General features: G+C 40.7%; 1 protein-coding gene and 1 long non-coding RNA gene across 3 annotated transcripts in view; both read right to left on the bottom strand.

Annotated features, from left to right (window-relative positions):
* The window catches only part of CNTNAP2 (contactin associated protein 2), a 1,969,961-nt gene extending 1,958,781 nt beyond the window's left edge, over window positions 1-11,180 (bottom strand). Inside the window, exon 1 of the mRNA XM_060633381.3 lies at window positions 10,772-11,180. Coding sequence (XP_060489364.1) covers window positions 10,772-10,868 — 97 coding nt within the window. The 5' untranslated portion in view covers window positions 10,869-11,180. The remainder of the gene's footprint in view (window positions 1-10,771) is intronic.
* Window positions 11,181-12,710: 1,530 nt separating this feature from the next.
* The window catches only part of LOC132675339 (uncharacterized), a 36,324-nt gene continuing 35,170 nt past the window's right edge, over window positions 12,711-13,864 (bottom strand). For both annotated transcript variants that reach the window (XR_009608750.3, XR_009608752.3), the window contains one exon: window positions 12,711-12,889. This is a non-coding gene — a long non-coding RNA (uncharacterized LOC132675339). The remainder of the gene's footprint in view (window positions 12,890-13,864) is intronic.

Here is a 13,864-nt window from a genome sequence, read left to right as displayed (position 1 = left end):
CAAATAATAAATTTAAGAATATGTTGCCTTTCATGTTGAGCAAGTAGGTATAAACTATACTTTAAAATAACTTTAACAGCCCTTTTCCTTTTGAATGACAGTCCTCTGAAATACTTACCTGGTTCATTTTTGTTTTGATTCATACAGACACGTCAGTTTTAAGGCAGTATTTTTATGAGAATTACTATTTACAGGAAAACTTTGTTGTAACTGATATTATATTAAAATTATATTACTCCTGATTACAATATTTTTAGCTATAAAAATACAACTAATAAAACGTATCTGTATTTTGTGCTACAACCCAGCTATATGCACAATTTATATCCAAATCTTACAAAACCCATTTTAGTTCAATGCATTTGTATTTATTTAATGCCGCTCATGTGCAGCATTTTCCCTTAATGGATGAATTAATCTTTGACATATTAATTAGCCATCTATAAAAATAGTGACAAAATATTAAAATTATAGTTAATCATACTATCATGTCTGTCTTCAAATATTTTATGGCAGTAGAATATCGGGTAAATATTAAGCTTTTATTACCTGAAAAGCCCAACTCCAACCAATGGCCAGATTTATGAGGACACAGATTTTGTATCAGTAGAAGAGAGAACTTGATAAAACTCTATAAAAATGAAACCAGTGAGCTTTCAATTTTTTGAGCATCCCTATGCAGAGAGGCAATCGACTAATTTCATGTAATAAGTTCAGTGTAACTGGTATAGTACCTGCTATGATGAAAGATGCTTATTGAAGTCTGGTTCCTTTAATACGACCATGCCTTTATACCTGTTAACCTAAGTACAAAGTGTAGGCTGTGTCCATGCAAAGTCTGGGATGAGAGAAAAGGAGTAACTTCTGTTACCAATAGGCAGACGTAGGGGGAGTCGATATGAAGGATATAAAACTGGGAAGAGCCTTCGCCTGAAGGGCGGACCTTGAAAAGGCAGGGATCTTGCAGGCTGGGGGATATCTTCAGGTTGAAATGCAACATCAACAGAGTTTCAAATGCAGGGATGTGGAGAGTTAAAATAGAAACAAAATATAAGGGCCCATTTTTGGCACTCCCCAAAAATATTTTTGTCATATTAGAAATCAAAATGAAACTCCCTGACATCCCATACCCACTTTGACAAAAATCAACTAATATGCGAAGATTATTATAAACTAAATATATATAATGATCAACTTTCTCTGCAACTACCTGTACCATTTACAAGATTTTTTTTGACATCTTAAGCACTCTATTTCAAGTACCTGGTAGGCCCAATAATTATTTTGTTGACATCTGTCTTTGATTTGCATGCAGATTACAGGTATTTCTTTGAAACAACCGTGTTTTGAAAAGGGCAGTCAGTCTGACCGATGATACGGCTTAAGTGAAGGGCAGAAAATGCTGCAAAATAGAGCCATGCAGGAAAAAGGGTTGGAGGAACCACAGAGCTTTCACAGCAGGTTTCGTTATTTCCCTTGAAACAACAGATTAATATTCATGTATAAATGATGGTAAGTATCTGTGTTCTATCTTTTCAAAATATATTTCTTGCCGTTTTTCTACTGTCCGTAATTTGTGATGATTTCTCACTCTACCACCTGAATATTGAAAAGGACGTGCATTATTTGACATCACTCGACTCCCTTACTATTTTCCTAGAATTTTGCCTGTGATGAGACCAAATCACCACAGGGAGGTGACAGCACCTCTAATCTGCTCCAGAGCCAGAGGCTTGGACCGTCAGTGAGTTTCCCCTAAATCAGCATGGATAAAACAGCAAAAGGTGTTCCAGAAGGACAGAACGTAAGTGAGGAAACACAAACAAAAGAGAAACACAACTGGAAAAGAGTGTGTGGGAAGGAGGAACCAGAAGGGGTTTAGTACGGTGAGGTCACAGGGCGCACATGGGGTACACGTGGGGTGCCGGGGGAGTTTGCGTCAAAGGGACAGGCAAGCACCAGGGACGTGGACTCCTAGGACAAGATCTGTGTTTCTGGAAAGTATGTCGGGAATACATACTGATGGTAAACTAGAGGAAAATGGCTGGAAGCAGGGAGGCTACTAATTTAATGTCTGGAGGCAAATGCTGAAGATCCTCTCAAGAGTCGCAGTAACAGGAAAGAGAGCAGGAACAGATACAAGAAATATTTAAGCGTTGGAAATGGCAAATATTTTGGAGACAAATATTCTCCCATTGCCATTCGAGTCCAAGAAGTTTTCCTCTCAACAAGACTCTCAAGAAAAGCTTTATGGTTTAGACCCTACATGAAATGGATACTGAAAACGATGGTTATAGATTACACAGGTATCATCACTTACGCTTAGTAATGTCAGTAATATTTATGGTTCGGATACAGACTGCAAAATTTCCTTAGAATCAGTTTAAAACAGCTTTTATTAATATCTGACAAAGCATTTCAGCAAATATTTTGCACAGCTTTCAATAAATACTTTCTTTTTTTTTTAATAAATATTTTCAACACATGACCATTAAAACGTATGCTAATAGTGGGGCTCCTTGGTGGCTCAGTCGGTTAAGCGTCCAACTTCAGCTCAGGTCATGTTCTCACAGTCTGTGGGTTCGAGCCCCACGTCGGGCTCTGTGCTGACAGCTCGGAGCCTGGAGCCTGCTTTGGATTCTGTGTCTCCCTCTCTCTCTGCCCCTCCCCCACTTGCACTCCATCTCTCTCAAAAATAAACATTAAAAAAAATTTTTTTTAATGTATGCTAACAGTACCCAAAAGATAGAATTACACTGTAAAATCACTTTATTATGAAAAGGAAGAACATAAATGACATCTTATGTGTTATTATTTAACATTAGTATCATTGAAATGGAAACATTACGATAACAGGTTTTTTCCCCACTATTACTCTATGCAAGCAGTTAATTAACCTTAAAATGTTGCCTACATGCAAGATGAAACTCAATATTAGTCAGAGAACTGGAAATCAATGACATAGGATTTCTCCCTCAGCCTGAGGCATCATGGTCAAGAGCATACACTGGAGGGATAGATCGTACGCGTGGCCTGGCAAGCTTCTTCACTTTTCTGTCTGCCCACTTTTCTCATCTGCTGATCGGAACACTGGTCTAAGGACTAAAAGAGTTAATGCATCTAAAGAGTAGAGCCTGACCTGAAGTCAACACTCAAGAAACACTGTTCATATCAACAGGCAAAAAACTCTTAGAGTATAAAAATGTCTATTGATGCCAAGAGTCTAGGAAACGATGCTCATTCATTGGTGGTGAATGCATGAGCTATTACAAATTTATGGAGCTCAATCAGGAAATGTTCATTAAAGAAAAAATATACAAACTCTTTGATCCCATTCTTTGCCACTGATTCCATACAAATAAACACATCAGTATATAAATATCGGAATGAAGCTGTTTATTTTTGCACTGGTGATAATAGAAACAATGTAAGTACCCAATATGGCGCACTGATATCTTTGACACAGTTTGTCAACTGACATGATAAAATGGTTATTCTTACTCCCATAATCCAGACAGCAAAAAATATATATAATCAGCAATAGCATGTGGTTTAAATTAGCCATAAGAGACTTACATGCTTAGGTTAAGGTATCAGGATAAAACTCACATATACTACAGACGGGCATGAGGAAATTTTATTTTTGGAGATGTGACCATTACAAACCTATTCTATGAGGCAGGTATGAATTCTCCTAAATATTCTTTTCAAAGAACACTTAACATTAATTAAGTGATTTCAGTGAGGAGTTTTATCACTAACAAAAGTCAGCTGAAAACTCCCGGTGACGGTATATATAACATGAGTATAAAATCAAGTTTTACTTTATAGATCAAATTTCATGAGATTATGCACACCTGTCTGGGATACTGTGTTGAGGGAGATATGACTCTATGGCCATATACAGACTCACTGAGAGACAAATGCCTGGACAGTAAAACAACATTTGCCTGGACAGTGGCATTAGACTCGGGGTCATTGTGCCCAAGGGCACACCGAAAGAAAAAGAAAAAGAAAAAAAAAAATGGATCATGTGTTCTTAGACTGGTTGGCATTGGAACCACTAACCTAATAACATATTCATTTAATCATCTGAGAAAACTGATAATCATACATTTTTCCAGACATATTAATTTTTGTTTGAACCAAAAATGTTTCATACGCATTACATAAATCTATCAATTTTGCGCGAAAATTCACTAGCAATTAGGTAATTTCATGCAGAATAGGCCATGGTTAATGTATCACTAAAAACTTTTCAACAAATGATACTCTTAAAATATGGTAAAATTTTGCCATGTGACATAATTAGGCTGAAATTTTTTCATGTAGTTATTCTGTTCATGTAGTTTGCCTAATATCTGAAAAAATATATGAAGTATATAAAGGTAAATATTTACTTACAAGGATGCTAAATAATCTGGTTCTCATTAAGAGGTGGCTGCCTACCAAAATGAGCTAACAGAGCAATGCAATTAATCAACATATGTTTTCTGTTAGTTCAAAATAAGCATTCGAGTCAGTATGGTTGACAGGTAACAACAAGCACCTTCTATTTTACGAGAACATTCTTAGAGGTAAATGCATGACTTTCTTTGGCGAATCATGGTATTTCCGCACATAATAACCTGCATATTTACTTTTTTCCATGTAATCCTTCTGAATAATATTATTGAGTGACATCACGGACATTGTAATAGCAGTAGAAAATTAGGAGTCAGGGCAAAATTTTTCTTTTCGCATACTTTTTTTTCCACGTGACATCTAATGCACATCCCCTGCCATCTTCTGTAATACACATTCCCAGACCACTAAGGCCACCAGTCAAGTGCCAACCAAGCAGGGGGTGAATGAATGTACCTGAAAAGGGACGGAGAACCTTACGTGTGCCTGGGGATCCTTTTGCCCGGCAAAAGTTTCACCGCCTTCCTACACGTGAAAGCGTTAAAGAATACATCACTCTGCATGTTTATGAGGATATTTCAAACCAATGTAAATCATAAGTACGACGCAGAATACGGCCCTTAGGAGCTCTTGTGTACTTCTTCAGCACTTTCGCTGTATACCAAAAATATGATATCTTCAGCAAGCAAACTCAGAGCCAATGAACACGTCTTTATTTCCAGATTTCCTACTATCACGGGAGGTTTTAAAATCTGGAGAGCTATAAAAAATCAGTTACTTCAAGCTGTTATTATGAATAGTTTACCCCCCAAATGAACTAAGTAAGAGTTTAACAAGCTTGGCATGAAAATGTACAATTGAGGAAATGATCAACTTGGTCTTCAAAGTGCAAAAGACTTTTTTTTCTTTTTTAGAACAACCGACCCAAAATATCTAACTCTTCATGACCATGCAAAAGGAACGTGGACACGAAGTGGTTACCAACTCAAGGCATGTCAAATCCACCTGATGCTTAAATAGGTAAGGTTCAACCGAGCACGTAGCTACTAAAGTCCATAAGTAAGATGCATTTAAAATGGTAATGTTACTGACCAGAAGTAAAGAAATGGTATTCCAAATGTCTTTCTAAGATGAGTATCACTAATAACAGAATATGAATGAATGGTTCTAGGAGGTCATAGCTGGAATAGGTCCAATTCTCCAACTCAACCTCAAAGGGAAAAAACACGAGCCTCATTCCATTGCTGATTTTTAAAACCTGCAAAAATATTCTCATGTTCATTTAGTTCAATACTAAATAAGCTTGTTGCTGGCATTTTAATATCTTTGGTTTTGACAGGGTACAGCAAATAGCACTCTCTTCTCTGCCTGAGTTCTGGATTAGAAAAGAAGTCACAGGTGAAGAGCAAACACCACCCAGGACGTAATAATTGCCGAACGGGGCTTAGCTGTGTGGCAACAATGGGATTCATTGACCTTAATCCTGAAATTAAACAAACTTTCTAGCCATAGGGAAAACCAAAACACCGTAAGGCTTCTCATTTATCACACAAATTATTGCAGAGGCACAGCCTATATATACTTCTGTGTCTTTCAGTGGAATCTCTACCTCTTGCAGGCAGCTTGGAAGGAAGAAGGAGGGGCTCAGCCGTGACAGGCCTTTAATCCAAAGTCACCTGCCAGGCAAGTCCCTCTGCTTAACACGGGAAGGCTAAGGCTAAGAATGTCACAAGAGGACTTTTCCTCCACATGCAAGGAAACATCAGGATGGACAAAGAGGCAGCCCCTCCATATCCCAACACCTTTAGTTGGTCGGAACTCAGACATCCAAGTTCTACAGATCCCAGGAGATGGAGAGATCCGATGTTTTGACCGATCATTCCTTTCAGACTGTCCTTTAGGTTTCTCATTTGAAAAGTTAAAGGCTATGTGAAGATCATTTCATCATTATTCGTACATATTAAAATGGCAAAAATAAACACGTAACTTCTTCCAATGGCCAAACATTACATGATTGTAAAAATATGTCTTGTTTTTCCCATAGCCGCTTATCTTAAAATATCTATTTCTCTAGAAATACTGATAATATTCACTTTCAGATACCAATACACGTACAGGGAAATCTAGCATTCACTTTATTTCCGTAACACTGCAGTTTTGAGATTTAAATTATGTAGTCTGCTCTTAAATTTTGCAAGTAGCAATAAACGACAAAAGAAAACACTTCTCGAATCAATTAGATATGGGAAAAATTTTGAAATTACATGTTTTATTTCTCCATCCCATTAATATCAATCACCACAAAACGTGCAGAAGTTGGTTCTCTATATGTGCGATACTCGTAAGAGAATCATACACTAGCTATGAATTAAGAATTTCTGAGCCTAGACTCTCCTTACTGTATACATAATTTTCAACAAATAAAACATTCTTAAAATTTTCCAAAGAATAGCAAGACAAGGGGATATATATCAAATACCTCATGTTTCAATCACAAGAAGGATACATCAGACAAGAAGACTTATTAGTTCATTTTTAAAGACTTATTAAGACTTTCTCTGGAAGAATTGATAATTAAGACAAGTAATCTAAAATCTTAAAGAAGTTAAAACTTGAAATATCTTCCAAACTAGAATAGAAAATGAGAAGTGTGGCTTTAAAAATATAATGCATATCAAACAACTTCGATGTTACTCACCTAAAAATGATGTACATTTACAGCTGTATAAAAGTTAATAAAGACCTATACTGAATCTAGGGATTCCTTTTTTTTTTTTTTTGTAGCCAATTTTGCCATGTACCATATTAATGGAGGAATTTTTGGCAAATATTCCTGCTCTCTGAATATCAGTGCCTGCACTGAAATCAGGATTATACAGTTGTCTTCAATGAGTAACACTTTTCTTATTATTAGCTTAAATTAAGTAAATAATGTCCTATCTCTAATCAGCCAGTGAAATTTGCTGGCCCTAAAGCATTTTTTTTTTTTGGTTTAAATTCATTTTATTAAGACAGCCTCATTACTATGTCTAAGCTCCGTGTAAACTAGCAGCCTTTGCTTTTATATTTATTTATATATATTTACATGTACTTCAACTATTTCAAATATACCATTTTAGGGTGCTATATGAATTGGAGAAGAAGACACATCAGTATACTCTTCTTTTGATATTGTTGCCTGAGTTACTTGAAATAATTGCACATGAAAAGACCCATCTCTAAACTTGTAAGCAGCTTTAACTCTTTGGAAGATATGTTAGAAAATATAGAAATATATACATATATTACATAAAATAAATATGTAATATACACACTATGTTAAATAATAATGTACCTACATGTTACATAATATGTATTTAAAGGATTTTGCCAAATACATATATGTCTGTGTGTATATTTATATATGCTTATGTTTATATTTGCTTATATATTTATAAAAGCGTATTTGTTACAAAGTATTTGATTAATCAAAAGCACATTTCTTAAATGTGACAGGGAAATTATGGTTTAGCGGGTATGCAAAATAATGTAAAGTGATCTTTACCAGAAAGCACTATTTAAGTCAAAATTTATATACTTTAACATTAAGTTAAATTCATCAAATGCTAGCCCAAACTCGTCGTTTAGAACTGAGCCGTCAGCATCTTTCAAATGAGTTCAAATAAATGCAACTTCCTAAGAGTAAAATATTCTACTTAAACTTTGCATACGTGTCCCGTATGTATACATTTACGAGGAAGGTTATATGATTCTATCCACTCAGCAGCCGCTCGTTCTCACTGTGTCAAGAAATTAGACTCTATCTCTACTTAATCCTAGAGATGAGCTTCTTTATTTTATCTAGTTATCAAAAACATAGTACTAACAGTAACAGCAGATTTATGTATGTTTCAGTAAGAGAGAAAGAAATAAGCCAGAAGCAAATATAGACTTGAAATGGTACCGTTATCAAATGAAAAAAATATTAGCTGCGTCTTCTAGAAATGTCCACCATGTTAAAAAGTTATCAGGGGGGCAGAAAGTTTTAGCATAGTCATCATATTTTTTTTTAAATGAGTACCAAATAAAAACATCACTTTTAGATTTTCATGCTACTTTTTGTCTCGTGATGACCTCTCCTGGTTGAGTTGTTCATTATCTTAGATTCATGTAGTTACCATTTTTTTTCTCCTTTGAGTGTTTTCAGTGTTAAGAATATAACTATCTTTTATTCTTTTTCAGAGTTGCATATAATAATAAATGAAAATTTTCATTAAGGGTAAAATTTCAATGTAATTTTAAAGCACGGAGTATGTGAAGCTCGTTCCAATCGATAAAGTCTACATCATTCTTATTATTAAATTGATTTCCAGGATGGAGGGGAACTCTGGGTGTTGGTCACACAATTTAAGTTCAAATGAAATAAAAGGTCATCTTAGTTAAGCCACTGTACGTTAACGAATAAGGTAATGAATAAATTTTAATCAAACCTAAGTATCACCATCTTAAAAGTAATAGTCTCTGCTGTTCCCTATCACCAAATTCTAAGTTGTAAAAACTAAGAATATGTTTCTGAAACAACTTTACCATTTTTAAAATGTATTAACACAGTGGCTACATGTATGCTATTCATTCTTGATACATGGCAAATGGTTCAGATGGATCCATGGTAATTGAAGTATACAGAAAGATGCAATACAAAACCCAGGAAAAATCCTGGATATGAGGGCCTTTAATCAGTGAATGTAATTAACTTAACTCGTGATGAATCGAATTTCTGAAAAAAGTGGCAGTGAGTTCTATATAGCCAGATCTTGAAATGGGAACTGAAATTTCATCAGAATAGTTTTCTCAGGATATAGTTACATATTTATGTAAATATTAACACTGAGCACTGTGTCTTCATTTTCTGTCTAAAGGTATAAAACTGGCATACAATATTAATAATAGATCACTTTTTTTGAGGTTTAACCCTCTTGAAAAAACGCTCTACAGTATTTTTTCAGGTCCATTACAAACTGCCATTTAGTGACTTCCTATCTTGCAAGAAAAGAGAAGCAAATTCAATACTTGGGAAAATGCATCAAAACAGTAATAGTGATTCATCATATGACATTATTATGAGGTAGATTTTTTTGCCCAACTTACAAAATCTTTTTTCAATGGTTCTTATTAATATTTACATCCTGGAATAAGAACGTTAAGATTAACATATGTGTAAAGATGCATCAATGCATCCCAAGATCTCATAAACAGGAACAGGACTACACATACAATGAATTCTGGAAAACACGAAACTTTTTTTTTTTTTTCCTAAATGGAAAACACTTATTTTCAAACGAAAGTCTCCATGAGTATTCCTTAACAAATTAACTCATTCTCTCCCAACAACAAGCAGTATGTGCTTATGAATGTTATCCTAAGATTCTCATAGGCAATCTGTCTAGTGTTTAACTCTTTCTGGACCAAAGGAGCGATCATGCATTTCCCCTCCGGAGGCACAGTATGCACTTCCAAAGCAATTCAGAAGATGGGCTGGAGACTTCTATTTCTTTCTACTCTTGCTAACCACATGAAAATATGAGCAACCTTTTCTTAAAAAAAAAAAAAAAAAAAAAAAAAAAAAAAAAAGGCTTGCTAAAACACAAAGACGTAAATACACTGAGCAGCATCATTTTCCTGACAACTCTTAAGAAATATGTTCATTACTACATTACTGACGGTTTGCCCTGCCTGTCCCAAGTCCTAGACTGTATTACATCCAACTGCCAAAGAATCGGAGCAATTTCAGTTACCATACTGGATTCACTGTCTCCCATTTCAATAAGCAAGTACTATATGGTCATTAACTTGTTGGGGTGGGAGGGGAGGTGAGTAAGAGAAGTCCATGGGTGCCCAAACTGCTCAAAAGGTGCTCCTCTCTCACCCCCAAATCCGTGCTCATTTAACTTGAAACCATAAATAAAAATACGCAACTTATTTTTGCCACCGTCTTCGCTTTCCTTTCACCGACCTACCTAAGCAAAAATGCCACGAACTCCCTCCACAACAAGCCCACCGAAGTGGAAGAATAACTCCTAAGAAGCTGCCATCCACCCTCATCACTCCAACCCAGCAGGTGCCAACGAATCTCCCGGACCGGGAACAACTTTCCAGAAGCATCACCGGCCTCAAAGCCCCGTCTCGCCCCCCCCACCCCCCACCGGGAGCGCCGGGGCTCGGAGTTTCTCTGCTGCAGTGGCCGCAAGTGCGTGACGGCGGAGACACCCGCGCACGCCAGGGGCCAGAGCCGCGAGGGCACCTCGGAGTTGCCACCCCCCGGGGTGGCACCTCAATGCGGCACCGAAACCGCTCCAGCGCGGCGCGCGCTCGCGGGGGGCTTACTTACGGGACGCGGCCGGGGCCGTCCAGGCTCTGCAGAGGAGGTTGCTGACAATCCAGAGCGACAGCGCTGCCCCGCAGCCGGCTCGCGGAGCCACCACCATCGTCGGCTGCCGGCTCGCGGGACTCGGGGAGCTCGCTGCGGAGACGCCGTGCGTCTCTCCGTGGGCTTCTCCCGGGGAGGCGGGCCGTCCTCGGCGCGGGCGTGAGCCGGGCCCCTCCCGCTGCGTCCTCTTCTCCCCGCACCCCTGCGGGCTCCAGTTCGGCCGGGGCCGGGAGCCGCGGGGGAGGCGCAGCCTTCCTCTCGCCTGCGTGCGGCTCCTGCCTCGCGCGCCGGGAGCCAGTGAAATGCCAGGGGGAAGAAATTCAAACCGGGAGGGAAAGGGAGGGGGGAGCTAGAGGAGGGGACCTACCCCGCCCTCTCCCTCTCGGGAGGGAAAGGGAAAAAAGAAAAAAAAAAAAAAAAATCACCACGGGACGCGGAGGCAGAGCCGAGGAGCGGGGGCTGCAGAAGCGGAGGGGAGCGCGCCGGGGGACGCGGGTGCCGCCGGGGCCACTGCGGGCGAGCGCTCGCCGCGCCGCCGGGCGGCGTGACTCGGAGGGGCTCCCGGGCGCCTGTGAGCTGGCGCGCAGAGCCGGTGCGCGGGGAGCACGCAGCCCCGCGGGCGGGCGGGCGGGAGGGCGCACGCACGGCCTCAGCGCGGCGCGGCGCGGGGCGGCATCTCCCCGGCGCCCGGGCGGCGGCGGCGGCAGCAGCGGCGGCGGCAGCGGCGGCCGAAGCGAGAGCTGGAGACGCCGCCGCCGCCAGCAGCGCCTGCACAGCCGGGCGGCGGGCGAGGCGGGGAAGCCCTCCCTCCTCGCCCCCTCCAGTCCCCACCCCGGATCCTCCTCCTCCTCCTCCTCCTTCCCCTCCTTACCGAGCCCCTCGGGCTGTCAGAACCCTCCTGCCCTGCCCTCGCTTCGATCGGAAGCCGGAGCGGGGAGGCACCGACGGGCCCGGGCCCAGCGGCCGGGGCGGGGGCCGAGCCAGGGGGCGCGCGTCTCTCCCCGGGGGGGTGGGGAGGGGGGGGCGGGAGGCGGTGCTCAAGTTGGGGATTTGCGGCGCGATCGCGGACCCCTGCTCCGGCCCCGGCTGCCCCCCCCCCACCCTGCCCCCCCCCCCACTACCACCCACCCAGCTGCGGGGAAACCGACCCCCCTCGCTCGGTCGCCTTCTCTTTCCCTCCTCTCCTCCCCTTCGGATGGAGATGGTACAGGCTCCCGGAGCTCCGGCCCCCCGGGAACCACAATCAGGCGTCCGACCGTCAGGTCTTCCGAGTGGTCCTAACACCAAGTGACGGACGGAGCCGAACGTCCCGCCCGGAGCGGCGGGGACTGCGGACGCCGCTAATGCAGATGTTTCCAATATGTAATTAATTCATACTCGTACGCGGGCGCACGTACAGCAAACACACGCCGCTGCCGGGAAAACTACATTCAGGCAAACACGCTCGCGAACAGACACAAACACAGAACTGAGATGCATGAAGCAGGCGTACGGTTAACTACTTCGGGGCATCTGATGCATTACAGGTACTAAGAATGACGAACGTCTACGGGGACCCAGATTTTCTTTTCACGTTGAGACGATTGCAATAATAAATCTCAAGCTCTCCCTGCGCCGCGCCCCGCCCCCCCCCCCCCCCCCCCCAGCTTACACCTGTCCACACTGGATGCTCTATACAGTTTCCCTCCATCCAGTCTACATAAAGTGCTTGGAATCTTCTCTGTCTGCAGAACCAATCCTTTCCCTGACTTTCCTGACACAGTTTTAAGAATCATTGGTCATCTAACTACCTAACGATGTTTAGGGAGAGCAAAGTAGGAGTAACCACGTCTTTCAGTGTTAAGGCAGTGAGTAAGCATTTGCCTTTCAAAATAAAATTTTTATGGAGACTTGCCTGCTCCTGGAATAGACTCTGAATTTAATGTTATGGTCAGGTCGTGGAAAGGTCCACTGTAAACATCGCTGGGTGCTCTCTGCATAATTAGTACGGTGGTGAGGGGCCTGATTCAGCATTCTTTATTAGAGCTTTGTTTCTTATTGATTTAAAGGGATGTTTGGTCCCAGGAAGAACTGTACGATCTGGAAAATGAAGAAACACACAGATGACTAACAGGGGGAAAAAACACTGCACACTCATGCTGTAAAATTCTGCTCCTATAAAATGATACAGTAAACACATTCTTATGGGTAATAAAATGCCCCTTTTCTATTTGAATTCCCACAGACTGTCAAAAGTCAATGAATGCTTGCAAAACCTCTATGGTAGAGAAATGCCATCAACCATGTGTAAGAGCTCAAAGAAACCAGTCACAGGGGAAAAAAAAAAAAAGAATATATTGTGAGATAACACAACTTTTCAGAAGTCAGTTTATAGCTGTGTCTATTTTAACCATTGCACTAAACTCCACTAGAGTGGTGTTTAAGTGTTTTAATCAAAGGATAAAAGAGGAAACAATTGCAAGTGTTACCATTTCAGTATCTCAGTGGATGCCTTTCAATGGGTATCTATCTCAAGCAGATTGAACTGATTCCATTGCTTAGGGTACTGAACAAAAAGACCTGGAAGTAAGTGCCTATTTAATTGTTTTGTAACAGAAAATAGTATACCTGAGGGTGATTTTTTTTTCCTTCCAAAAAGCATTCTGACCAGTTTGCGATCATTTCTCTTAATGAGTAAAAACAAACAAACCAAACCTCATTTTAATGACACATATGTAACCATCCTGCATCACCACTGTGCTGTCGAGTACTACAGTCTTATTTCATTCCCGTGTGAGCTAAGAACCTACCTTCATCTGTTTTCCATGCACTTTGCCACGTTTGAAAATGAGTGATGCCACATGCTTTGTAATGCAACTACCTTTGTTTTCAATGTGTAATTAGAGACAAACATTGGGATTCACAGTATACTTAAAGATATAGGACTTTAATGGTGGAAGGATCAGACATCCCTTAGATTCTGACGCTAAAAGTTCCCTATCCAATCTATCATTATCGTCATCACATATTAAAGATACACTTCCTTTTTACTTCAATTATAAATCTAACGATTAG

The sequence above is a fragment of the Panthera onca genome, chromosome A2 (genome assembly GCF_046562875.1).
Source record: "Panthera onca isolate mPanOnc1 chromosome A2, mPanOnc1 haplotype 2, whole genome shotgun sequence".
NCBI lineage: Eukaryota > Metazoa > Chordata > Mammalia > Carnivora > Felidae > Panthera > Panthera onca.
This window is presented reverse-complemented; position numbering and strand designations above follow the sequence as displayed.